Source organism: Melospiza melodia, chromosome 1 (genome assembly GCF_035770615.1).
Source record: "Melospiza melodia melodia isolate bMelMel2 chromosome 1, bMelMel2.pri, whole genome shotgun sequence".
Lineage (NCBI taxonomy): Eukaryota > Metazoa > Chordata > Aves > Passeriformes > Passerellidae > Melospiza > Melospiza melodia.
The window spans coordinates 81,380,676-81,405,249 of record NC_086194.1 but is presented as its reverse complement, the minus strand read 5'-3'; the positions used below and the strand labels follow the sequence as shown (position 1 = coordinate 81,405,249).

The 24,574-nt window shown below is 44.2% G+C and overlaps 1 protein-coding gene across 2 annotated transcripts; it reads left to right on the top strand.

Moving 5' to 3' along the window:
• Positions 1-7,626: 7,626 nt before the first annotated feature.
• On the top strand, positions 7,627-16,012 carry NRSN1 (neurensin 1). Of its 2 annotated transcripts, none has more exons than XM_063159713.1 (3): positions 7,627-7,758; positions 13,210-13,407; positions 14,415-16,012. In XM_063159713.1, the coding sequence occupies exons 2-3, from the start codon at positions 13,219-13,221 to the stop codon at positions 14,811-14,813; spliced, it is 588 nt and encodes a 195-aa protein (XP_063015783.1). In that variant the 5' UTR covers positions 7,627-7,758; positions 13,210-13,218; the 3' UTR covers positions 14,814-16,012. The 2 variants fall into 2 exon arrangements, with proteins under 2 accessions (XP_063015783.1, XP_063015791.1); XM_063159721.1 differs by lacking the exon at positions 7,627-7,758 and adding an exon at positions 10,063-10,359.
• The last annotated feature ends 8,562 nt before the right edge of the window (positions 16,013-24,574 follow it).

Below are 24,574 nucleotides of genomic sequence, written 5' to 3'. Positions count from 1 at the left end.
TTATGAAATTGGACAGCGAAGAATCTAGCAAACTCCTAGGCAAATTGCTAAAACAATTAGTTACAGTTAGAACCATGTTCCTCATTTCTAGCCTGCATTAGCACTGCATTAATTTTGAGCACCTTTATCACAATACATAATTTTCTCTAAAATTACAGTTATTAACTACCAGAAATTGCCTCTACTACAACAGCCAAAGTGTTGATTACAGCAATGAAAATGCTATAAATCAGCTGAAATTCTCCCCTATAAACACCATAGTCTATTCAATGTAATTAAACAGGTTATGATCAAGATACACCCTAACAACAGCAAAACCATTTAATCACTGGAATGAGTAACCAGGAAAGTCATTAACCCCACTATAGCTGGAGAAAAAAGGGGGTTTGGGTTCCATTACAAAACACAAACATTTATTTTGGACTGAAACAAAATTAGATGTTTTGTTTCATTTGAGACTAATAAATTTCTTTGTACTATCTTTTCTCTCTCTGTCTTGGTCCATTTATTAAACAAAACCAAACCAAACTCTTTTTAATGGAAGAATCAAAGGATTAAGGTTCAAACTAGAAATACTTAGATATTTCAATTTTTATTTGAAATATTTGATTTTGAAAAGTGCTTTAACAAAATGCTTTTTTCAAAATCTTTCTACTCTCCTTCCATGTTTTCCTTTCTCCACTGACCCAAGCAAAAACACATTTTCTTTCTCCAATCTTCCTGAAACATTTTTTTTCAGTAAATTTACAATCTGCCAAAATAAAATTACATACTCATTTATAGAATAGGTAAAAATAATTCCTGAGTTGGAGACCAGAATTATTGCCCTTGGTATGAGAGATGCTGATTAGCCCAGTATAATGGTATCTTTCAGCCTTGAAATAAATAACCAAGGCAAAAAGAATTAGAGAACTTTCTTTGTATGCTGGGTATATTGATCTTGAATGGAAGATCCTAATTTTTCCACTTCTAGCTGCAGAGCATACAAAATGCACTCAAAACCCCTAATAAGAAGGCATAGTTGGTGAGCCAGTGAAACTTCCAGCCTTTGTCAGTACCCACCAAACCATGTCAGTTACACCATGATCATCTTACCATCAAGTAAAAAAATCACGGGGGATAATTCACTTTAAAGTATGGATTGGTAAAAAAAAACTAACAAAAATAAACAAACAATACCCCAAACAAACAAACAAACCCAATAAAAACCACATTCATTTCCTCGGATTAAATAAAAGGCATTCAAATATATTATTTAGATAACTACATCTCATTGATTTAAAAGGGCTTAGTTCTTTTAAATGAGATACTACTGCCTGAATAACTAGATCCCAGTGCAGTTTTGAAGATTTGTCCCTTAATCTTCCATATTTTCAGCACCAAACACCCAGAACGATCAGATGTCCTGAGCTATTAAAAAAGGGAATAGAATGAAAAAGTGGCTTAATTCCCAGTTAAAAATTCATTCTTCAGAGAACCTAGTATCATCTAACATCAAGCAAGCAAACAGAAGAAGAAACAGTGAAACATATTTTGTTAGGTGTTGTATGCTATTTCCTCATGAAGTCTGCACACAACTGTTATGAGGTCAAAGATCCTGGACAGAAAATGAGCTCTGCTGAATTACCTCTACCAGCTGCAGAGCACCACTCTCACAGTGAAACATGGTCATAGAAATCAAAAGGGTTTTAAAACTCTGTAGGCACAAGAAGAAGATTTGCATCCACCAATCTGTCCTTGGTACACGTTCACAAATGCAGCAATAAAAACATTGTCCCACACAGAAGTCTGAGGATGATGTCAAAAGCACGATATTGACACTGGAACCTTGCTGGCTTATACATCAAAGAGATTACACTTCTCATTCTTAGGTGTGCATGAGAGTGGAACTTGTCTGCCTATGACTGTTGTCTGTTTGCTTTTGAACATCATCAGTGAGTTAAGGTGGACAGTGTCACCACAGAACTTTGGCTGGTTTTTAGTTCAGAAATAATAGTGTTCTCTTGAATGGTCTCTTGATGGTACCTGCAGGCAACCCCACCAATCCCATGCCCTCGAAAAGTGCATTGGGATTGAAGGTGGAATAAAATTTCTGTTGGACTGGCTACAAAGAAGACAACATTTTCCTTGTGTCTCTATTCAAACACCTTGGATAGATCTGAGATGCTTATTTTCTCATAACATCTATAAATCATAGGAACAATCAGTGTATGCTCCCCTCCATAAATACATGGTTGGTTGCAAAAGCTGAGATGGCACTTATCCTTCTCACTGCTCTCTGGGAAGTAATTGTTTGGAGAGACTTTTATTGCTTAAATCTAGCAGCGTTTTCTGAAGAAGAGATACGGACTAAGAGACAGTGACAGCCTGGCAATTGATGCTTGGTATAATGGCTAATTACATTACAAAAACACTGTGGCTGCACTGTTTCAGTGAACAAAAACAAAGAACTCCTTGAACCAGAAGATGCCTTTGCACAGAGGTCTTCACAGCATCCTCCAGACAACGTGGTTCCTGCCTGACAGCAGCCACTCTCAGACACTGCCAGTGTACATGGGCAACAGCACCAGCTCAGTGCTGTCCTTCTCATCTTTGCTCTTACAATCAAAATATGTCTTTTAAAACGGTGTTGATGTTGATTACACAGTATTTGTGTGCTATCTTCATTCTGCCCTGTTATTAAGACTTGTATTACACATAATGGTGCAAAACAGACCAATCCCAGAGTAGTTGCATTATAAACTTCAATGGCTCCTTTTTAAAAGCCAACCAGTTTATTAAAAGATGATAGGAAAAAATATAATGGCTTCTGGAACAGAAATCAGACAGATAAAATATTAAGACTCCAGGGCACTTTGAGAGCAGTTTTTAATGTCATCCTCATGACTCTCAGCATTCACAGCAGAGGTCAAGTTTTCAGTTTCTCCCATTTCCATGTGGGCACCAAAACACAGAAGAACTTGATGCATATGAAGCAACTTCAGCAACCTCACCTCTGGGAGCAGAATGCACAGGCAGGTGAGAGTTACCAAAAGACTTTTTGGTTCAAACATTTTTCCTCACAGGTCCACAGGAATACAGAAGAGAGAGAAAATCATCTGATGTGTCCTAACCCATTCAAACACAGTAACCCACACAGGCAGCAGCCACAGCTCAACCTGATGAGAAGCTCAGCCCCTGGCTGGCTGTGCCACTGGGAGCAGAGCACTCTGCAAAGTCTTCCCTTGGCAGGCGTGCTCTGCACTTGAACGTTACACCACACCCCCTCAGGAAGAAACTGAATTTCATAAAATGACTGAGCAGTTTCCCCTCCCCTGCCCACGACTTTGAATTCCTCTTCCCTTAAGAAACCAAATTTGAAAAATTAACGCAAGCTCCCAGGCACTGATCTTCATAAGAGGTGCATCTTAAAACAACACGGCTTTCTAGTGGTAGTAGTAGCAGCTGCTGCAAAGAAAATCCTCTCTGCTGCACAGATTTGCTGTCCAACACTTGACACTTTCAGAAAATGGTGGGTTTGATATTTTGCTGTTTCATTTGGGTCAAAATTAAGGCCTTTTTTGCCTCGAAACCATGTTGAGACACTGCAATTGCAAAGCTTATTTGGAAAATCTAGGCCTAAGAGCATGAAAGTTTCTTACTGAACACTGGAAACACAAACATGATAAATGGAAGCAGACTCTGAGTGAAGATGGGTCACTGAAATACTTCTAATTCCTACTGCCTATTCGTCTTCTCTCAGCATCCCTTCACAGGCAAATGTGCACTGACTCATGTGATGTCCTTGTCACATCTTCTATCATTTGTGTATGTGCATTTTGGATTACAAAGCTCCTAAATATTTCTGGGGATTATGATATTAAAATTCACCAACGCCAACAGGAATGAAAAAGAGAACAAACAATTCCCAGCCCATATATTTTCAGTGTAAGATAGAAAAAAAAAAAAAAAAAAAAAAAAAGACACCTAGATTTATGCTTTTGATTGTCAAGAAAGCATCTTCTGTATTTCTGGCTCAGGGGCCAAGAACAAATCTATATCCAAAGATGGTGATGGCAGAATGTGACAAATTAAGACATTAATCATTTTTGCTAGCTAGAACACTTTGAACAAAGCACTGAGAAAGGATTGTCTGACAAACAAGTAGCCAGGTACTGATTTCTGGACAATAGCAAACCACCTCATGTAAAACAGGAATGCAGCAGCTGGCAGCATGTCTGGAGTCTGAAAAAGCCACCTCTTTGATTCATAAACCATGCTCTGCATCACAAGCTTTGAAAAATAAAATACTCTTTATAATACATCCTCCCTGCTCTAGAACAGCACTACAGACTTGAACTCACCTTTTTGCCCCATTCCTCCCCAGTATTTCTGGCCTCTCAAGATCACCCCCTTAATGGCAGGACAGCTCCTAGAGGAGACTCCAAGCCAGAAGAAGGGCAGGCAGCTATTAGACATTAGTCCTGCTCTTTGTGGATCTGTTTCAACTGCAGGTTTTCCAGAAGTGGAAGCTTTATGGGCCTTGCTCTCCAGATGAAGGTGAGCCAGTCATTAGGAAAGTAAGGACAGGCAACTGTGTCAATAATGTCATTACAGCAGAACTATTCAGGCCACAACACACGAAGCAGAAGAACAGCCTCTGGAATCTTGCCATCACCATTAAGCAAATAGGAACAGACATCTGCAATTCAGTGAACTTGAGTCTCATACCAATTGCTGCATTTTGCTACAGGAGAAATGTATTTTACAGGAGCTGTAATTTCTCCAATTCAGCACAGGCTCTCAGAAGCTACCTAAACCGTGAGCATCAAACCAGCTGATAAAATCACTTCAACTCTCAGTAAAAGAGAAGCCTATAAACTCTATAGCAACCAACATCACCACCTACAGAAGTTCTTGACAGGATTTTTTTCCTTGGCATGCTCACTACTGTCCATTATAAACCTTTAGAACAGCAGACGGAAGATAAAAAAAGCACTAGACTTGGGTTTCCTTTCCACAGGGGGAAATAAACCATATATACAGCTTGAGGTAGAATATTGCACTTCCTCTCCATGCCCCTACCAGCTGAAGCCCTCAGGATAAACATAGTCTAAGTTTTTTGAAAGCTGGTAACTGAGGAAAGACCTACATTTGGATATTCCTTCATATACCAGCACCTCAAACCCTGAATCCCACCATGACCTACAGGTTCTGCTATTTTAAAACATCTTTGCATTGATGTTACCTATTTCAAGGCTAAACAGGGCATTTACACCCTTCTGTTCCGTGTTTCTCATAACCAAGCTCAGCTGCACTTCAAGAACACGTCTGATTTCAGGCTGAGTTTAAAGTTTTCCTAATGTGCTAAAAGTGCACTAAAATCAACCTATGATACCACCAATGCTGATCCCTTGGTAACCCCTTTAGGGTTACGAATTTGGAGTTCACAGATCAAAATTACCAAACATTATCATTGCCAAAACATTAATTTATCTTGGTTAGCTGAGCATGTAACTTCTGTGTTAAAACTGGGCCAACACAGGTATTTAATGTTCTTTTTATTTGTTGCTTTTGTTAATAGGTAAGTAAGCAAAAGAAGCTTTGTAAACAGAGGGAGGACTCATCATGTAGATTAATTGCTTTTTCTACAGAAGACATCTTCCTGATCTGAGATAAAGCACCATTCAGTTGTAACTGCGATACTACATGTAAATCTGGTGTTAGTTTAACAGGAAAATTAATCACAGAATCTCTTTTAAGACTGATAACCCATCTGGCTTCTCATTTATCACCTCACTGTATCTTCCTGTTCTTTTTCACAAATAGTTGTCAGTTTATTACGTGCTAGCTGCTGTGGGCTGGGGTATGCTTATTATACTCACTGAACAGCACACTGCTGTGAAGTAGTTCTGCTAGGTCAGGGGAACACTTCTGCATTACTCATCGCCTGAAACAAGAGAGGCGTAACAGTTTTGGAAGGACAAGATGAAATGCGCTGAAACCAACATTTCTTCCTCCAGATCTAACCCCTTATTTGCTCTCTTTTTAACAGCTATTTTTATGATTCCTAGTTTGCAACTACCCAAACTCACTGTCGTCATGAAATGCAGGGCTTTTTCCAAAGAAGCTTCCAAAGAGGGCTATTAATGAAACCATTACTCTCACTTTCTTCTTTATATACTATAGTGATTAAGGCACCTTGGAAATATCTTGTTTTTCTTTTGGCTAATACTACCCCATGTTGCTTTAATGCGCCTCTTCTGCATGCAACAACACTCTATTTCTGTGCACATTTTAGTGCACCATACGGATATGAGTGTTTAGAACTCTTGACCTTTGCACTCTCATTATTTTTTCAGAGAAATTACATACTGCACTTTTGTTGGATTCACTTTAGCATCTCCAGCTCTTGATGTCTTGTCATGCTCTTTCCTCAGTAGCTTCCTTAGCCCCCAAACTTGCTTTCTTGCAATCTTTTCCCACTGAACAACCAACCTGTTGCTATCAGGGCAGACACCAACGCTTGGCCCTCAGCCTCACTGCGTCTCCCTGAGGAGTCCCCCAGGGTCTCACGCTGAGCAATTCATTCCCCAATGTCAGAACCCAGGAAATTCCTCTGGCTGCCTTGGAGGGCTCGAGCCCCTGCCTGGGGGGCTTAGAGACCTTGACACAAAGCCCAAGACGCCTGTGCCTTTGATTTAGCCCTTGGAAAAAACAATTATCAACCTTGTATGAAGAATTACAAGTCAAGAAAGTTTAAGTAGAATAATAGTTAGTTTGTCATGGGGTGAAAAATAGATTTTTGAAGTTTTTAGAATGGGGGCTCGAAGTCCCAAGATGGAAGCATTTGGGCACGCCTTGTCCTTTTTCCATCTTCTTCCTAGCCTCCATATTCTGGGTGATATTAGCATTTTTAGATTGGTTTAAAGTAGAAATTCACTGTCTAACAAAAGTGATAGGTATTAGGAAGTTATTGTAAATAGTGTACATGTAGCTTTTAGTACAAAAAGATAAGACCACCCCTGAGATGGGCAGTGAGCCCCAACCCAACCTGCCAGACAAACCTCAGTGAGTCAGAAAAAGAATTTTATAGATAAGAAACAATGAACAACCTTGAAAACAAGAATAGAAGAGTTCTGACTCCTTCTTCAACTACTGAGCTGGGGAAAGAGACTTTCTAATGCATCTCAAAGTTACTCTGACCAGCAGAGATTCCAAGACCCCAACCCCCAGATCTCAGCGCCTTGTCCTTGGCAGGACACTTTCTGCCACGTCTATCCACTCGGCCGGACAGCCAGCACAGCACCGGCTTTGCCGTGCGGACTGCAAGGGCCAGGAGGTGTGGGGGGCGCGACCAGAGGCCTCAGCGCCGACACCCACGGAGGCACCGCCGTGACCTTGGCGTGCACCCGCGGGCCTGCCCGGCGGGACCCCGAGCGCCGGGAGCCGGGCAGGGCCGGCAGCTGGGCAGGGCCGGCAGCTGGGCAGCTCCGGCTCCCCGCGGGCGGGCGGCCGCCCTTGTGCGGGGGCGGCGTGGCGAGGCGGGGGCGGCCTGGCGAGCCTGGCCCGGCGCCGCTCCGCGCCCGGCGGCGGCGGCGGCTCAGTGCGCAGGCACGGCGCGGGAGCGAGCGAGCGAGCGGCGCTCCGGGCCGTACATAATACGTGGTGTCTGGGGCCGGCGTGGCGCAGAGCGGAGATGGGGCCGGGCCGGGACAGCCGCAGCTAGCGCCGCCAGCGCGGGGGCTCGCCGGCCGAGGGCAGCGCCGGGAGGGACAGGTAACCGCGGGGCCGCCGCTCCGGCCCCTCGGGAAACTTGGGCTCGACACTTCGGCGGGGGCGTCCGTGGCCGCCGGCGGGGGGGACGGCGCGGAGCGTCCCGCGGAAGGCACTGGCCGTCCCGGGCTTCGCCTCCCGGCTCGGGGGAACGCGGCTGGTGCCGGGGTCGGGGAGGGCTTGGCCGGACCGGGATTTCCGCTGCCACCGGAGCACCGCCGGGCCGGGAGGGTCGCGGGTGCCGAGATCTCGTCCGCGTCCGGGCGCTGCGGAGTTCTTCCGCTCGGCCGGGAAACGGGAGATGGAGAGAGAGCATCCCGCTGCGGCCGGGAAACGGGAGATGGAGAGCATCCCGCTCCGGCCGGGAAACGGGAGGTGGAGAGAGAGCATCCCGCTCCGGCCGGGAAACGGGAGATGGAAGAGAGAGCATCCCGCTCCGGCCGGGAAACGGGAGATGGAGAGCATCCCGCTCCAGCCCCTGGCGGCGGCCGAGCGGACGGGGCCGCCCCCCCGGAACACGGGAGAAGATGCTGCTCGCACCCGCCGTGCAGGGCCGGGGAGCAGAACGCGCCGCCCGAGGCTGCTGGGCATGCCAGCTGTCCCCAGGGAAGCGGCTCAGGTGCCCCTGGCAGCGCCGCGGCCCCGAGCCAGGGACGGGCATGGCCCGGGAGGCGCCGGAGCTCGGGAGGATCAGAAAGGACAGCCCGGAGACTGTCAAAGGCAGGCTGTACATGCCCGTGTTCCCCCTTGACAAGGAACGCTCTCTGTAGGTAAGGACTGGAAACACGGCTCTTCAAACAGAAGGGTCAAAGTGTGTAAATCTGGAGAATGGAGAGGGCGACTTCACCTGTGCCAACCATCATCATTCGGTGGCAGTGTGGTGTCACTGAGCAATGACACATCTACATTTCCGTTTGTGCTGCTTCTTAAATGACAATTCCTTACGTTTTAAATTTTTTTTAACGTGTTCGACCCTGGTACAATAAAGCAAAGTATTTGGAAAATTTTGGGGGTATTTTTTCGTGGAGCTTGCTCATGTTTCAATATGTCTGTTCACCAATCCAATCACATCTCCCCAGATCAGCAGAGGATAGTAAAGCTCAAAGTAAACAGGACAGCTTTTGCCATGGAAACAAAAGTTGCTAGGGGATGGATTGCTACTACGCAGTGGTGTTCTCTGAAGCTGTGATCCTACATCCCACATTTTCCTGAGCACCTTGGGTTTAGGCACTGAAAAACTTGATGATTAAGCTGCTTCTTTCAGCCTGGATGTATGTTTTCAGACTGTGGATAACTCAGATTTGCGTAACAGCACCTCTCTTTTTTAGCAAAAGTTTCTCAACATTTCAGTGTTTAGTTTCTCAGCCCTGAAGGCAAGACATGCAAATACACATCAGCACTCAAGAGATGATAGCTACTGCAGTATTTATTCATCCAATGTAAATTGGTGCTGTGACACACGTTTCCTTCACACTTATGGAGAACTGTTTTCTCTCTGACTGTTCAGTTCCTGTGCCCTATCTGTAGGTAGCAAGAACATCACATCTACATTGCAGCTGAGAAAAGAGACCATCTTAGCCCAGATTCATAAAGGGCTGGGGAGCTGCCTTCTCTCTTAAGGGGCAAGATATTTTTCAAAAGATAGATTATTTATAAGTGAAAGAGTCTGACCATGAAGAAAATGCTCAGTAGAATTAAAATTATGCAGTGCTTGAAAAGAATTAATGATTCCTACAGTCCTTTTTCTTTTTTTTTTTCCCTTCCATTTTAAAAGGTCATACTACTTGATGGTATCACAACTCTTTCAAGCATAAGATCATTCTTTTGTTTTCTGTTTCATCTCCCAGCTCTTATTTATAATTTTGCTCATATGCCTGACCATAACCACCTATTAGCCTTTTACATTGCTAAAGAAAAAGAATCTAGGTGTCATGTGAGCTGTGTGGTCCTTACAGGCAGTTCTTCATCAAGCTGTTAGAAAAACTGCATCCTCCTTTTTCTCCCTTGACTAAACCTATAGACAGTGCAATGAATGCAAGATCATATTTATACAGGTCTCTGTCATGTCACATTCAGTTCTCTTAAATTTATCACAATAACTAAAGTTGCTGGTTCAGACACAGCAAAGTGCTTCACCTCCTTTCTGAATGCTGCTGGTGGCAGCTGGAGTAATACAAGCAAGTTTTACAGGCCACATTATCCAGTCGTGTTAATTCTGGTTCTTGCCTGAGTTGACCTTATGGAGGCACTTACACCTGGGGAAAATACCTACCATTCTGCTCATTACATGGAGCTAAATTTGCTTACCTTGATGATTTAAGTTAGCCAGAAGTTAAGCATAATTCATTAAGAAGGTAGGGTTGATGTGAGAATAAAGATCTAAGTAAGGACCCAAGAGAATGAGTTTCTGCAGAACTTTAGTTGACTTATTCATTCTGTTTCTGATGTGTGAGATGGAATCTTTGCTTGACCAAAAGATGGGTTGAGTGGGTTGGATTTAAAGTGTTCCTAACATTTAGGTATAGGCTGTGTGACCCTGGATGAGAGAGCTGGCGCAACTGTGGTCAACTGCACAATTTTTTCCTCCTCTCCTTTCCCCTTGAGGTATGTTTATGAGGTGGGCAGAACTCTGGTTTTATGAGAACTTCTCAGTGCTTGTGCTGTTAAACATGGCAGCCAGCTGTTGAAGAAATGGTGGGAGTGAGTAAAGAGGACTTCTTGTTCCCTTTCTTTGGGTAGGGAGTAAACAGTTTTCCTGAGGGAAACAAAAAGAGTCTCCAAAAGTAAAATAACTTGCAGCTTTTCCCCACAATAGTCCAGATTATATACTTATACATATCACAATTTTGTAATTTTTTTTGTACCTCAGAAAATGATAATGTTCAAAACTTCATAGCATGATAAAAAAGCACAACAAACTGGTTGGTTTGTTGTGGCCTGGTTTCGACTGGGATAGAGTTCTCTTTTTTCTCAGTAGCCATTACAGTGCAGTGTTTGGGATTCAGTATGAGAACAGTGCTGATAACACGCTGATGTTTTGGTTGTTGCTTCATGCTTGCCCTAAATGAAGGACATTCTCAGTGTCTCATGCTCTGCCAGTGAGGAGCTGCACAAAAAGGTGGGAGGAAGAACAGCCAGGACAGCTGATGTGAGCTAGCCAAAGGGGTATTCCACACCATAGACCATCATGCCCAGTAGAGAAACTGTGGGAGTTACCAGGAAGGGGATGATGGCAGTTTGGGGACAAGGTTTGGCATTGGTTGAGATGGTGAGCAACTGTATTGTGCATCACTTCTTTTACTTGGGTTTTATGTCTCTTTTTTTAAAATTCATTATTAATAGTATAATATTTTATTTATATACATGTTATATTAATTTATATATTTAGTTTGTTTCAATCATTAAACTGTTCTTATCTCAGCCTACAAGCTTTGCTATTCTACCATGGTGGAAGGGTAGAGGGTGGATATGAGGAAGTGGGGGCTTAAACCATGACCAAACGTCTTCCATTATATTGACTGTAGTTTGAAACATCAGTGTTAGCTGTGTACAACAGGACACAGGATGGCCCCAGGGCCAGGCTCTCCCAGTTCACCTGGTGAGCAGCTGGTGCTGCCCTGTAGTTTCCTGCTGTCTCAAGGTCTCTCTCCACCATGCCTGTTTTTCCACCATTCCTTGGAAGGCCAGCACCTTGAGCACACTCTGATGGACACTGGTGCTGTACTATCAGCAGAGAGCAAGCCCATCCACAGACTTGGAGAGCACTTCTTTAATTTCCTAAAACTTGCAGGGAGTACAGAGGTGGTTAGTTTAGGAGAGGGGCTCCTGACAGTAGGTGTGCTTGGTGCTGCCCCTGTTGCTCTGCAGAGCTCTGTCACCAGCAGTGTTCCCTCTGGCCCTTGGCAGGTGTCCCAGGGCTGCCTCCTCCACTGGGTCATGGCTTCTGTGAGAGCCTTGAAACCTCATCGCTGGGTTGTGTGAGAGATATTTGCAGCTCTAAGATGTTGAGGTCATGAAATGCCAAACTAAATGCATATTAGATACACAAAATAAATAAAACCCAAAGATAATGGTTCCTGTAAAGAAGAAAAAGCAAATCCCCCTCTATTCCTGAGCCAAGAACACAAACAGATTCCCAGAGGCTGGAAGTTCAGTGTTTATGCCAGCACTGATTTCTAGTAGAGCCAGCCAAAAGATTCAGTCAGACTGTTGCTATATACCCATCAATATTTGCTGGATTCCCCTTAATTTGAATGTTTGCATTCTCAGGTATTTCATCCTTAGCAGGATCACCCATTCCCAAAGGCAAAGGTCTGTAGGGCTGCAAAACTGGGTGGTCCCAGCTGCCATGAGCACATCCAACCTCCCTCCCTCCCTCTAAGTGAAATTGCTGCAGAAATCTGACATACTGCTTGAAGCTGATATAAATTGAGCCATGACTTTCAGGTACAAGTGCTGATTAACAGTTCCCTTTGGGTTAAGGCTTTTTGAACTTCTTTAAAGAGAAGCCAATGAGCCTAAGTGACATTGAGCTATTGCTCAAGTTATTTTTAGGGGCTAGTATTATTTCAGTGAATTCAGTAGCACTACGCTCGCACAAGCAAGTTCAGGCCTTGGACTTGCATAGTTAAATATGGATTTTGTGTGTTAGGAGAACTTACATGAAATAGAAAGAGTAGGAAACTTTGTTGATAGTTTTCATAGCAGGCAAATCTCTGATTTTATTGAAGTCAGCAGGAGCTTGGGCATTGACTTCTTCAAGAGAGAAGCACTTGGCTGTAAGCTTAGTATTTCCATTTTGGTCTCAGTGAGCAGATTGATGCTTTTAAGGCATTCCATTTTTACTTTTTTTTTAATTATTCCTATTTAAATACAATTAATATACTCTTTGAATCTATCTAGGACTTACTTTGCCTCTGTTTCCCATGGCTGTGAATGGTGTATCAATGCTTAGTCCTGCACTTCAAAAGCTCAGAAAAAAACATTTTAAAATGTTTTTAAACAAGCCTCTCTTATGCAGCAGTTTGGAAAGTTCATAGGGTGGCAAACTCTAGAGACTGACAGAGACAGCCTCTGGAGAGGCAACATGAGCCCTTGAGGGATGCTGCATTGTGTTACCTGGCACATCCTGCTTTTTTCAGTCTCCATGGGAACACAGTAGCACATTAGTGTGAAAGATGGGGCGCGAGCACCCTGTGTACGGGAGTGAGTGTTCCCTGCAGCACCTCTGGGCTGTGCTGTGCCGAGTCACTGAGTTCCCTGGGTTCGGTCAGGCTGAGTCACTGCATGCAGCTGTGCCCGGCTCATTTCTCGGTTGGGGAAAAAAAATGAAGGAAAGCTCTCTCTCTCCTGGGCTGGTTTTTTTTTTCCATCACATCTGGAGAGTTTGCAGCGATCATTGGTCTTCCCACTACACCGATAATGATCTGCTTTGCGTGGAACCTCTCGTTGCAGGTAGGAAGGATGAGCTCCTATGCTGACATCTGCGGCTCCAGGCAGGCGCAGGGCAGCACCGAGGGAGGGTACCAACGCTACGGAGTTCGGTCCTACCTGCACCAGTTCTATGAGGACTGCACAGCTTCAATTTGGGAGTATGAGGATGATTTTCAGATCCAGAGATCGCCGAGCAGGTGGAGCTCTGTATTCTGGAAGGTACTGCGTGTTGCTTTTTCCTGGAGAGAGACATTCCCATGTCAAGACTTTGCCTGTGTAATTACTCGTACTAAATATTCATCCAGAATGGCCTTTTTTGTTGCTCAGTTTTGCCTGAGGTGGCCAAATAACTATGTCTGAAAGCAGAACATTCTTACCAAATATGTCAGCTCCCTGGGGTCCTTGGATCATGTAGTTTCTCTGTGCCAGTGTCACTGAAACACCAAAGTCTTGTCTGGGAAACCCATGTACATCTTTAAAGTGTAGTTTACCTCTGCTTTGTACCTATAGAAGTCCTTCCAGATAGTTGGGAATGGGACTGGTAGGTTAAGAGCAGAGTGTGATGTAGGGATCAAGAAAACCAAAAGATCTCCATTAAGATCAGGGAATTTGAGAGAACTGGAGAAGAGCAGAGGTTGGGTGGGGCCTGTGAGGCCATGCAGTCCCTACCCCGCAATGATCCCTACCCCAGGAACATTCTGGGTGAACCAAATTTTGTACTTACACTTGAAATGTGCTATAAACACTGTGATCTGCTCATATGGCAGTAGCAACTTCCTTCTAATCCCTGCAAAGGAATGACATTAAGTAAAAGCAAGTGGTGGATATGACAGATTGCCAGCAGTTGGTGCTAACCACCAGCTAAAGCTAAAGAAATAATCAGTTACACAGCACTGGGGTTGAACTCTGATCCTCTCTCTGATGGGGCCTTTCAACATGAAATGCTGTTTAAAGATAGTAATGCATATTCCATTGTTTCCAGAAATGTCAGTTCTCAATTATATAAATATGAGTTGTAAAAAGAACATTTTTCCATATATTCTACTTGGGCCTCATAGATCCTAAAAGAAAAATGCCCACTTTCTTCTAAGAGAGAGAACTGTATCTGCAAGACACAGTGAAAGATAAATGCCTCCTAGGAGCACTTCCCAACTGAAAACTGGAAAGGGAAATGGAAAATCTGGAAATTAATTGGGGTTTTGTTTGTTTCTTTATTTGTTTTCCAGGTCGGACTCATCTCTGGGACGGCTTTTATGCTGATAGGTGTAGCTGTTCTTGTAGTGGGTTTTCTTGTGCCACCGAAAATAGAAGCGCTTGGGAAGGATGATTTTGTTGTTGTGGATGCCCGTGCTGTTCAGTTCAATGGGTCCCTCGATATATGCAAGCTGGCAGGAGCAATCTTGTTCTGTGTTGGAGGATCCACTGTGGCAGCGTGCCTGCTCATGTCTGCTTTCGCTAAAAGCTACTCCAAAGAAGAGAAGTACCTCCAGCAAAGATTTAAAGAGAGAATAGCTGATATAAAAGCCCATGCAAACCCAGTCACAAAAGCGCCAGCACCAGGAGAATCAAAGATACCTGTCACTTTGTCCAGAGTTCAAAATGTCCAGCCTTCATCTGAAACCTGACCCTTCCCTTGGGTTTTGTTTCTCTTGTAGATCACTTTAAGTGGAAAATATCAGCCCTTGTTGGCATCTGTGCTAGTCAAGTAAAACATGGAGTGCTCTGCTATATAAACATGCAGCTAATGGGGGAGCTGCTCTGGTAAAAATTTAGGATTGGGAAAAAGGAAATTATTTGATTAGACCTGTGACTAATATATTCAGTACATTTGAACCTTTTAATCTGTGTGGGTACAGTAAGTTCTTGCAACAATTATTAGGTGTTTAGCTTATCAGATTGCATCCCTGGGAAACCTAAGGTGCACTTATTAAAGCTGTACCAGGAGCACTCTACATCCCACTATTTAAAGTTTAGATCAATTTGCTATTTTTTCAATTTCATTAATTTGTTTAATTTTTATGGGTTTTTGCCTTTAAAATACTGTTCAGTCTTACATTTTCCACGTGGTTCTGCTGTCTGGGAAGCCAAGATTCTGCCCTTGTAATTTGCACTTGTCATCCTGTCATATGCTACGGTCTGTATCAAAGTAATACTGCACAGGTAAAACATATGTGTCAGGGAGAGCCCTTAATTTGATCCTGGCACTTCCCAGCAATGTAACGTCCTGGGAAACGCAAGTTATACTTGATCCTGAGTTACAACTAACCTGTGCTAAAGTGCCACTTCTGTCTTAGTCATTGCTGTGCTAGCAAAAACTACAAACAAAATAAAGTTAAGGAATTCCTGTGGGAGAAGGAACATCATACTTGTGTGTCTTCGCTTTGATATTGTTTCTTTCATTAGATTATTATGTTGAGGCTAATACAGAATGTTTTTGTTTTGTCTGGGTGAGAGTGAATAAATGTGGTTTGACATGCCCAGGCCCTGTATTCTGTCAGTACATCAATGCCATGTTAGATGATCTCAACATACATATCTAAAGACATTTTGAAATGCTATTTATATTTTTATAGAGAATAGAAAAAGTTATGCTTAACCAGATGCATCTGTGTAAATGCTTACCTAAAGACTTGTCCTTTCATGGAAGACCCCTAATTATTTTCTCACCCAGGGCAATTATTTTACTGTCTTAATCTATGGATTTAAATTAAGGTGTATAAAGAAAGATGTGACATTTGTACTCTCTGACAATATGTGCCACCTTATAGTTCTGTCTATTTTTTGAATGGATTGAATAAAATTCTAGGCGTGAGCCACCCATGGATTTTGTGAAAAGCTTCTTTCTAGTAAGAAAAATTAAGGAGCACTGCTTAGAGGAGAAATCAGCAGTTGAAACTCACTGGTCCCTTAATGCAGTCTACAGCAGCAAGGAAGCCACTCTGGTGCTGAATCAAATAGATTCTGCCTCAATAATGGCAGGTATGTGATAAGAGCTGTGCTCTTTCCCTTGCTCATAAAACATTTTGTGGTCTGTGACACTCAGTTCAGGCTTACAACATCAATAAGCCAGATCATATGGGTTTGGAAATTTCGTCTGAATCCGCAGTAATTATGGCTGACAGCACCATGGGAAGTAAAATCTCCTTCTGCAAAGAAAGTTCCTGTCTTGGCAACACAATTGCAGAGTGCAAGCATTAGCACTGAAAAGATGGACAGTTGAGAGCTCTTCACATGCACACATGGTCACAGAGGATGGAAGAAAGAAGGTGTAAAGGCATCTGGCAATTCACTGGCACCCATATATTAGAAATGCAAAGGCACGTTGCACCCAGTACTTCAAAATAAGACTGTAATCTCAGGGGAGAAGTAGATGAAGCAGTGTTAAAGAGGAAAACAATATAAGGCTGGCAAGGTGAGCTGCATATTTATAAAGAAAGCCATCAAGCACAGGGGTGAGGGGTACTGATTACTCACAAGGCACATGGAGAGGCTGTCACTGCTGCTGTTTGTATGTTATTCCAGGTAGAGAGGGTCCCCAGCATTTCCTGTCCAAGTTGCAAGGACTGTTGTTTACTGCCATTGGCTTTCTCTGCTGTCAGGCTATCAGTGTGTGGGCAGCAGAGTCAAGCTGTTCTGGCCTTTTCAACTGAGACTCTTTAATTGTGCATGGAGGAAATGTGACATTTTAAGTTTTACAGTGAAGTTCACAGAAGGAGATGAGCGTGAGGGCTCCTGTAGCCGAGTCCCTTCTCTTCACTTGCATTTTGTTAACAGTGTACTGGAAGTTTGACTGAAAATCCAGCTGGAAAACAAAGCAGAGGTTGGGGTAGTTCACCCAAACTAGCTATATGGGTGCACAGTTCTCTTTAAAACACACTCCACCACACGTGCAAGTGTCACAAAATTTTCATCCAGAGGACAAATGACCCAACAGGCAATTGATAGAGCAGATCCAAACATCAGGTGCTCAGTCACATTGCAGAGAACTGAACATGCTTTGAGAGTACAAAAGCAGATGAGTCATGGCATGGCATTACCCAGGTGCTAGGAGAAAAGAAATGCCCTTGAGGATTTTACTGAAGCTTGCTGGGATAGGAAATGCACTTGGGATTTAGCAGCAGCAGCAAAGCTGATAATGCTGTCATGGCTAACGTTGCCACACACGTTTCATCTCATTAAACCCTTGTTTCGGTTGCTTGGAGCTTTTCTGGAACTGAGACCTCCAGAGGCTGCAATCCTTCACAGCAGAGAATCAGTGCCACACACAGCTTTTGTAGAAATATTGAGCAGAAAATTGCTCTGTTACTATTAAGAAACCACATACTGGAAAAATTAGGACACCTCAGGAACATTTTTAAGATCCATTTTCTTGTAACCTTCGCTCTTTGGTGGAGGAACGGAAGCATTGGGAAAAGGCAGTGTGTGCTGTTCTTATGGAAAATGCCTGTGACATGGCCTCCAGATGGGGACCAGCAAGAGGCAGTCAGGCTCCCTGGGAAATTTCTAGTCAGGTTGAGGGCAATCTGTCCCTGCACATATCAATTTCCCTACCATATAGAGAAACTTTTTCACTTTTCCCATCCCCATTAAATTGCAGCACACACTCGCCTATGGGACTGCCTGGGACTTCCCCTCCAAGCACTGACTGCCGTCAGCTTTCCAAAGGACACATTAATGGAGATCCCAGTGCAAAGGAAATGGCTTAAGCAGCCAAGTTCTTCTTTCTTCAGCCCTTTGACTTCCCTGCTCCAGAGGCTGCTTTCAGTTTCTTCATGCTCACCTTATTTCTTGCCCCTCCTCTAGCCACATTTGGCTTGAAATAGCAGTACAATCCCTCCCAGCCCAACACCATTTTCTCTGCAATTGTAGTGAAAGAAATTACAATTTTCATCTGAGTGGCAATTACTGGCTTCATTTTGGATAATAGATGTTCTGAAGGTTAGCTCTGCTTCTCCAGCACACTGTGCAGAAAAGGCTTCTGTTAGCATCTGTTCTGTCCTCCACTCTCCCGGCTGTCTTGACCCCTTTATTTTCCATTTTTTCCTAGTGTATGGTGAATCACAGGCAAAAGGCAGAGATGGAAACATTCCTCCTCTTGAGCTGCCTGTAAGCAGATTTAATTCCCAGTTTCAGGTACAGCCTCAGCCTGCCATTTCCAAGTATGAGACTTTTAATCATGCACAAGTACAAGCAAACAGCTCTTCATGAAAGCAGAAGCAGCAGAATGGGGAGGCTGCAGGGAGAGAGGTTTGGCAGGGGTGGAGCAGCACAACCTGCACACCAGGGAGGCCACTCAGCCCTTGAGGACATGAAATGCAAAGGAGACAGCAAAAGACTGCAAGTACCTTAGCTGGATGCACTTTCCCAGCAGCTTTCTAAAAGGGCTAAGAATGGAACAATTTTGGTAAAAGAAAGGAATTAGCAGTTGGGATTATTCAGCAGTGACTGGTCATCCTGCCATTACACAGCAGGCTGTCCTCTCAGCTCAGTGCATGTCAGGGGTAGAGAGACAATAAAATACAAGCTGCATGAGCAGGCTGTAGAGGCACAGTCTCACCCTTTCCATGTCCTACCCCTCACACAGCTGACGGAAGAAACATCTCCACAGAGCATTACACTGCACCAGTTATCTGGGGTTAATGCCATGCACCTCTTAGAGGAACAATGCCTGTGTTTTGCCAGTTCATCCCCATGGGACAGTTTGTCCCAGAGGAAAATAATTGTAAATGGGAAGACCCGCCAAGTTTTCTCCTATTTCCAATACTGAGAGATGATATGTCATTCTTCTGGAGCCTTCTGGTCTCTGGGCAAGCAATCCATCCACCCCCTCATTTTTCTTCAGTTCTTATCTGGATGTGTGGCAGACCACACAGTGTGCATTTCCTGCATCAGTTCACTTGATGCACATTAAGCAGGCCAAAGCTCAGTTTTGCTGTCAGATAATTTACAGAGGTATTAGGATGAAAATAATCTCTGCATATTGACAGTAGGTGAAGCAAGTACCTCTAACAGCCCTTCAGAGAAAAGAGCCAGCACCAAATGACCTCTTTTATTGTTTTTTCCTAATTATTTACAGCTGATTTTTGAAGGCACTCATTTTTCCTCGTAATTTTCCATTCGTGGACTTCTGCAAATATAGGTGAGACATCAGTTTTAAACAATGCTAATAAGCCAGTCAATTTAACAATGCATGTTATGCTGCTCCAGCGATTTCAAAAAACTTATGGCACTTATCACTTCAGGCCATTTCCTAGCTAAGGGCATCCTTCAGCCTGAGGCTGAAAGGATGTGTTGGTGTTGGTGTTGTTGTAGTCATCTGTCAATGAATATCAGAAGAGACAGTAAATATTGAAAGCAGAGAAAAACTTGCTGCAGGTCTAAAACCTTTGACCAGAAAAACATAGGTACAATGGCTAAAATCTTCATGGAAGTAGACATTTTTTTAAAAAAGTCAACTTTTGACGGCAATATTCTGTCCCCCAGGGCCAGAAAAGCATGAGGGCCCTGAGTGCAGGACAAGCCTGAGGACTTTATTTTTGGACAAGTGCATTATCTATAACGCGAGGACACATTTTTCCCTTTAGGATACTATGATAAGAAAAATTTCTTCAGGTTGCTTTTGCTCAGAATGGGTTCAGCTCTTGAATGACCCCTTGCAAAGGCGCTTCTGAAATTGGAGCAAGTTTGTGCCTAGCCAAAAATCCTCACTTCAAAGCCTGCTGAAGAGAGCCACTATCGCCAGGAAGCACAAATTGGAGGGTGCCCCAGTATCCCTCATGTACAGGCTGACTGGGTTTCTGGCTCCCTGCTTTTTAAGGTCACAACTTAGTGGGTTCATCTAAACTTCCCCTTGCATATCAGAGGTGACTGAGAAAGCCCTGAGCAAGGCACACATCAGTGCAAATCAGAGCAGAAGCATTCACTGAGACCCAGGACAGCCACAGAAGGCAGTGACAGCTTTTAGCTCTGACCTGTAGCTGAGCTTTTAGGGCAGAGGCAGCTCCAGGACCCTTCCATAAATCACCATAGCAGCCATGTGAACTCCCTTGTGCCCTGAGAGCCAAGGTCTAAGATTTCACCAGAGGGAGACTCGTGCAGCTTGGCAGGGTGGTAGAAATGCTGCAACCTTCTTTGAGGCATCTCCTCCAGAAGCTGCTCAGAGAAAGGCCACAGGAACAGCCATTTCCAGCCCATGCACACGCCACAAATAGCTCAGCAGAGGAAAGGCAGGAAGGGGCTTTGCATGATATATTCCAGCGAGGGTTTTACTGCATCCACCACACCCAAGGGACCAGAGACAAAAGACCAGACCATGTGCTCTGCACGACCTAAGTGTGGGGTCAGTGAGCAATGACCTGGGGGCACAGGGGTGGGCAGCAACCTCTAGGGGGAATGACGGATGAACAATTCAGGTGGGAAGTGTTACAGGTAGACAATGAGATGATTTCCTCTCACAATTAAGAGAAGACTATTGTGTGAATGTTAAGAAAAACTTTAATGATGTATAGTTATGCTATTGTAGTTTAGATTCCTCTGTTCTCCCCATGGTTCCCTTTTCCCTCCACTCTGTATCACTGCCATCAGACAGCCTGGGTTGTCTAGGACAGGTAGAGAGAAGGCTGCACACGCGTCCCTTACGTGGGGCAGTTGGGAATGGAAAAGCTTGGTGCTTAGTGGTCTGGCATGGCAATACCTGATCTCCAATCAAGTTACAAGAAAGCAGTCTCCACCGATAAATGGCACAGAAGAACTGACTGACAGAATTTGGGAGGGGCCAGGGCTGGCTGAGGCAACCCCCAAGGGTATAAAAGACTGAAAATCCATCTTGAAGAGGAACTGGTGAGGTGGTATCCAGGAGGGCAGTTCCTAGTGCTGCAAATTTTTCCTTATGCAGTCCTTTTGTTGTACTTTTGTCAAGGTTTACTAAACCTTTCAAATTTTCAAAGTGAGTAGCTGTTTCTCACAGCAATGTCAGCTGGCCAGTGGGGGAGGCAATCTAATGTAGATTGGCAGTAGTGCTGCAGAGCATATTGGGTTAAGTCCTCTCTGCCGGCTTAGGTGGGGAAAACGCTACCATAGTCCTCCACGGCAGGGCCCTGGGGATTTCCCTGAGGGGGAGGAGTCAGAGGATTCCACAGGAGACATCACTATCTTATGCCAGGGGAGGAGCAGTAACAGCTTGGTCCCTTGCAGTGAACACCAGTTAAAGAGAAATGATTGCAGCACATGCAGCCAGCCTGTCTTTAGCTTAAAATCACAACAGAATGGATGGCAAAGAGTTTGCTCTGACCTCCAGGTGATAATGTAACTGGAAAGTGATAAATTGAGTTTGTTTGTTTAAATGTGTCTTGTATTTGACCGTAGGACTTATATGAGATGTAGACAGATCTTTGCCCTGACATGGAGCGTTGTCTGAGTCCTCTGCCCTTCCTCTGGCCCTCCAGCAGCAGTGGCTGCCCTCTGAGGAGTGCCTCAGCGCGGCTCCTGGAGCTAAACTCCCTGCTCTACAGGCACCATATATGTTTATCCAAAAGTATGGTGGGAAAACATTCTCCAGCTCACACAGAAGTTCACCTGCCTGAACCACTGGCATAAACCTTGAAGGCCCCAGCTCAAAAGCAACTGCAGACCTGACAGCCAGATTGTTTTGTCTCTGCAGATGCATTCATGGCATCCGTGTAGAGAAAGCTGTGGTCTTTAGTTGTCTGGTGTGTTGCCAAGTTTCCTCACACAGGCTATGTGCAAGCAAGCCAGCAATCAGGCATACACAGGGCAGGTCCCAAACCTCTCTCCAGGAGTAGCGCAGACCAGCCCATTGAGTCCTCATCTTTAAAACACTCAGCTGTGGATCACACAGATGTTGGTGTATGTTGTGTTACATTTTAGTTAAATGGTATGCTCTGTCTCACCCCTCGAAAATGTACAGTTTATTCCAAGCCTGTGATCCTCCCCTGCAGTATCATGGATCTGTAATCCCCTTGGCCCAAGTCTTATTCCGCGCCCACTTTGAATCTCCCTGATAAACTGTGCAAGGGAGAACGGAAAACAGAAGCTTTTCTCTTGCTCCCTTCTCTCCCTAAGCTCTCCCTCTGTCCCCCTCCCTTCCCCTTCCCCCCTTCTCCCTCAGGAACCATGCTGCTCCTGGGGGTGGGATCCCAATAAACCCTCATCTAATCAGCACCCTCAGAAGCTGTGTGGAGTCTCCTTGCCTGCCTGCTGCTACCAGGGAGCATAGGGCTTAGGGGGATCCCCCCAAAGGAACTGGGGCAGGTGTAGAAGAAACTCAAAGTGCAGAAGATACACCAAAGGATCTCCAGAGCTGCTCTGTAAGGGAGGCTCCTGGCCGTGTTTCCTGTGCACATCAGGCCTCTACCGAGGCACACTTGTGACGGTGTTCACAGAGGTCCGAGGATGAGGGAAGAGACGAGGATCTGACTCCATGTTTCAGAAGGCTTGATTTATTATTTTATGATATATATTATATTAAAACTATACTAAAAGGATAGAAGAAAGGATTTCATCAGAAGGCTAGCTAAGAATAGAAAAAGAAAGAATGATAACAAAGGCTTGTGTCTCAGGCAGAGAGTCCGAGCCAGCTGTGATTGGCCATTAATTAGAAACATCCACATGAGACCAATCACAGATCCACCTTTTGCATTCCACAGCAGCAGATAATCATTGTTTACATTTTGTTCCTGAGGCCTCTCAGCTTCTGAGGAGGAAAAATCCTAAGGAAAGAAAGGACTTTTCAGAAAATATCATGGCTACACACACTCACAGCAAGTGCAGAGAACAGAGTGTCAAGGAACTGCAGCCTGCATCCCATGTGTAAGGGAACTAATCCAGCCATGGCTTACTGACCTCTTGCCTGTATGAGGATGAGCAGTTAAAAAAGCAAAGCTGCTGGGAGCACCACAGGAGCCCAATACCCACAGACATACACCACTGACACGTGACCTCAACTTCTTTTGGTACAGGAACACTCATAAGGCAGTGCTGGGTGTAGTTTTTTCACCTGCTGGAAGCTTCCAGAGGAGCAGGCATTTGTCTGAGAGTAGTGGCAAACACCATGAGGTCATTCAGCAAACCATGATCTGCTTCCCACACGCACCAGCCAGGAAACTGCTGGCACCTGCCCAGCCCCAGCGGCCGCGCTCAGGACAGCAGCAGAACATCCAAGTGTAGAGAGGTGCAAGTGAGTGAAAAAAGTCTCAACACCAATATTAAGGCCTTTGAGATTAACTACCCAACCCCCCCACCAAAACAAACAACCAACCCACTCCTTTTATGCAAAAAAACTTTTGCTCCAGTTTCCCCACAGAAAATCATACTTGGGAAGGTTCTTCCAGGGAAAGGCTCTAATCCCCATGAGCAAGCACGATGTTACTACAAGAGATGTCTGCCTCCCTTTGTACACACTCAGGGCCATCCACAAGCATCAGATGTGCCTGAGGGTGAGGCCCCCAGCCAGAGGCACCCAAGAGGCTCAGCTACCTTATCTTCCTTGTCCTGGGGTAAGCCACCTACAGTCACAGAGTCAGGATACTTTGAACTATGAACTCTTTGTTCACCTTGAACTAGGCCTTGTGCTGCATGAAAAGGAGAAATAGTCTTTCCCATGCCTCTTTCACAGCAGAAGGAGACTACTGTTAAATAGTGGATGCAAATCCTAGCCCTTGTCTCACCAAGGTGTGAAAAATGCCTATTTTATGATTGGTTACTTGCAAATATCACAATGAATATTATATGTGTTACATTAGAAAGTTATGCTGTATTAATTTTCTTAAGTAGTGTGTTAAATATAGTTTTAGGTTATAACAAAATGTTAAAATAGAAACTATGCTATGTAAGATACTTTTTTTTTGAAGAGAAGACTTGCATCGAGATAGCAGTCACAGGACACCTAAATATTTCAGAGAAAGAGAATTTATTGCTCTCCTATTAGGAGAAACAAACTTTTTCCCACTTCATTCAGCCCTGAAGATGCCATCAGGATTCAGAGCAAGAAGTTGACACTGACCAGGCAGAATCCTGTGTTTGAATGGAATTTATGCATCATGTATGAAGTGTATGAATATACAACAGCTTATTGTTTTTAAGGGTTAATCCTCTGTTAACCTGTAGTGTCCTTTTTCGGGCTTATGTTGCCCAGAAAAAGGTACTCAGACATCCATAACACTTTGTTTCTATTGTCTCATATTGTCTTAATCCAAGTTGTCCTCTGCTTCAGTTTCCCCACAGAAAATCATACTTTTGGGGAAGGTTCTTCCAGGGAAAAAGTCTAATTGCCATGAGCAAGCATGCAAAATCACCAAATTTATAAAGTCAGTAACCCAAAGACAGATTTAACATCAAACAGGCCGTGATGTGAGAGAAAACACAGGAA

What these genes read in the sequence shown, in the direction of transcription:
- NRSN1 (XM_063159713.1), top strand. Translation starts at nt 13,219, where the DNA reads ATGAGCTCCTATGCTGACATCTGCGGCTCCAGGCAGGCGCAGGGCAGC. An exon ending in GGAGCTCTGTATTCTGGAAG is followed by an intron (nt 13,408 to 14,414) that starts GTACTGCGTGTT and finishes TTTGTTTTCCAG; the next exon opens with GTCGGACTCATCTCTGGGAC.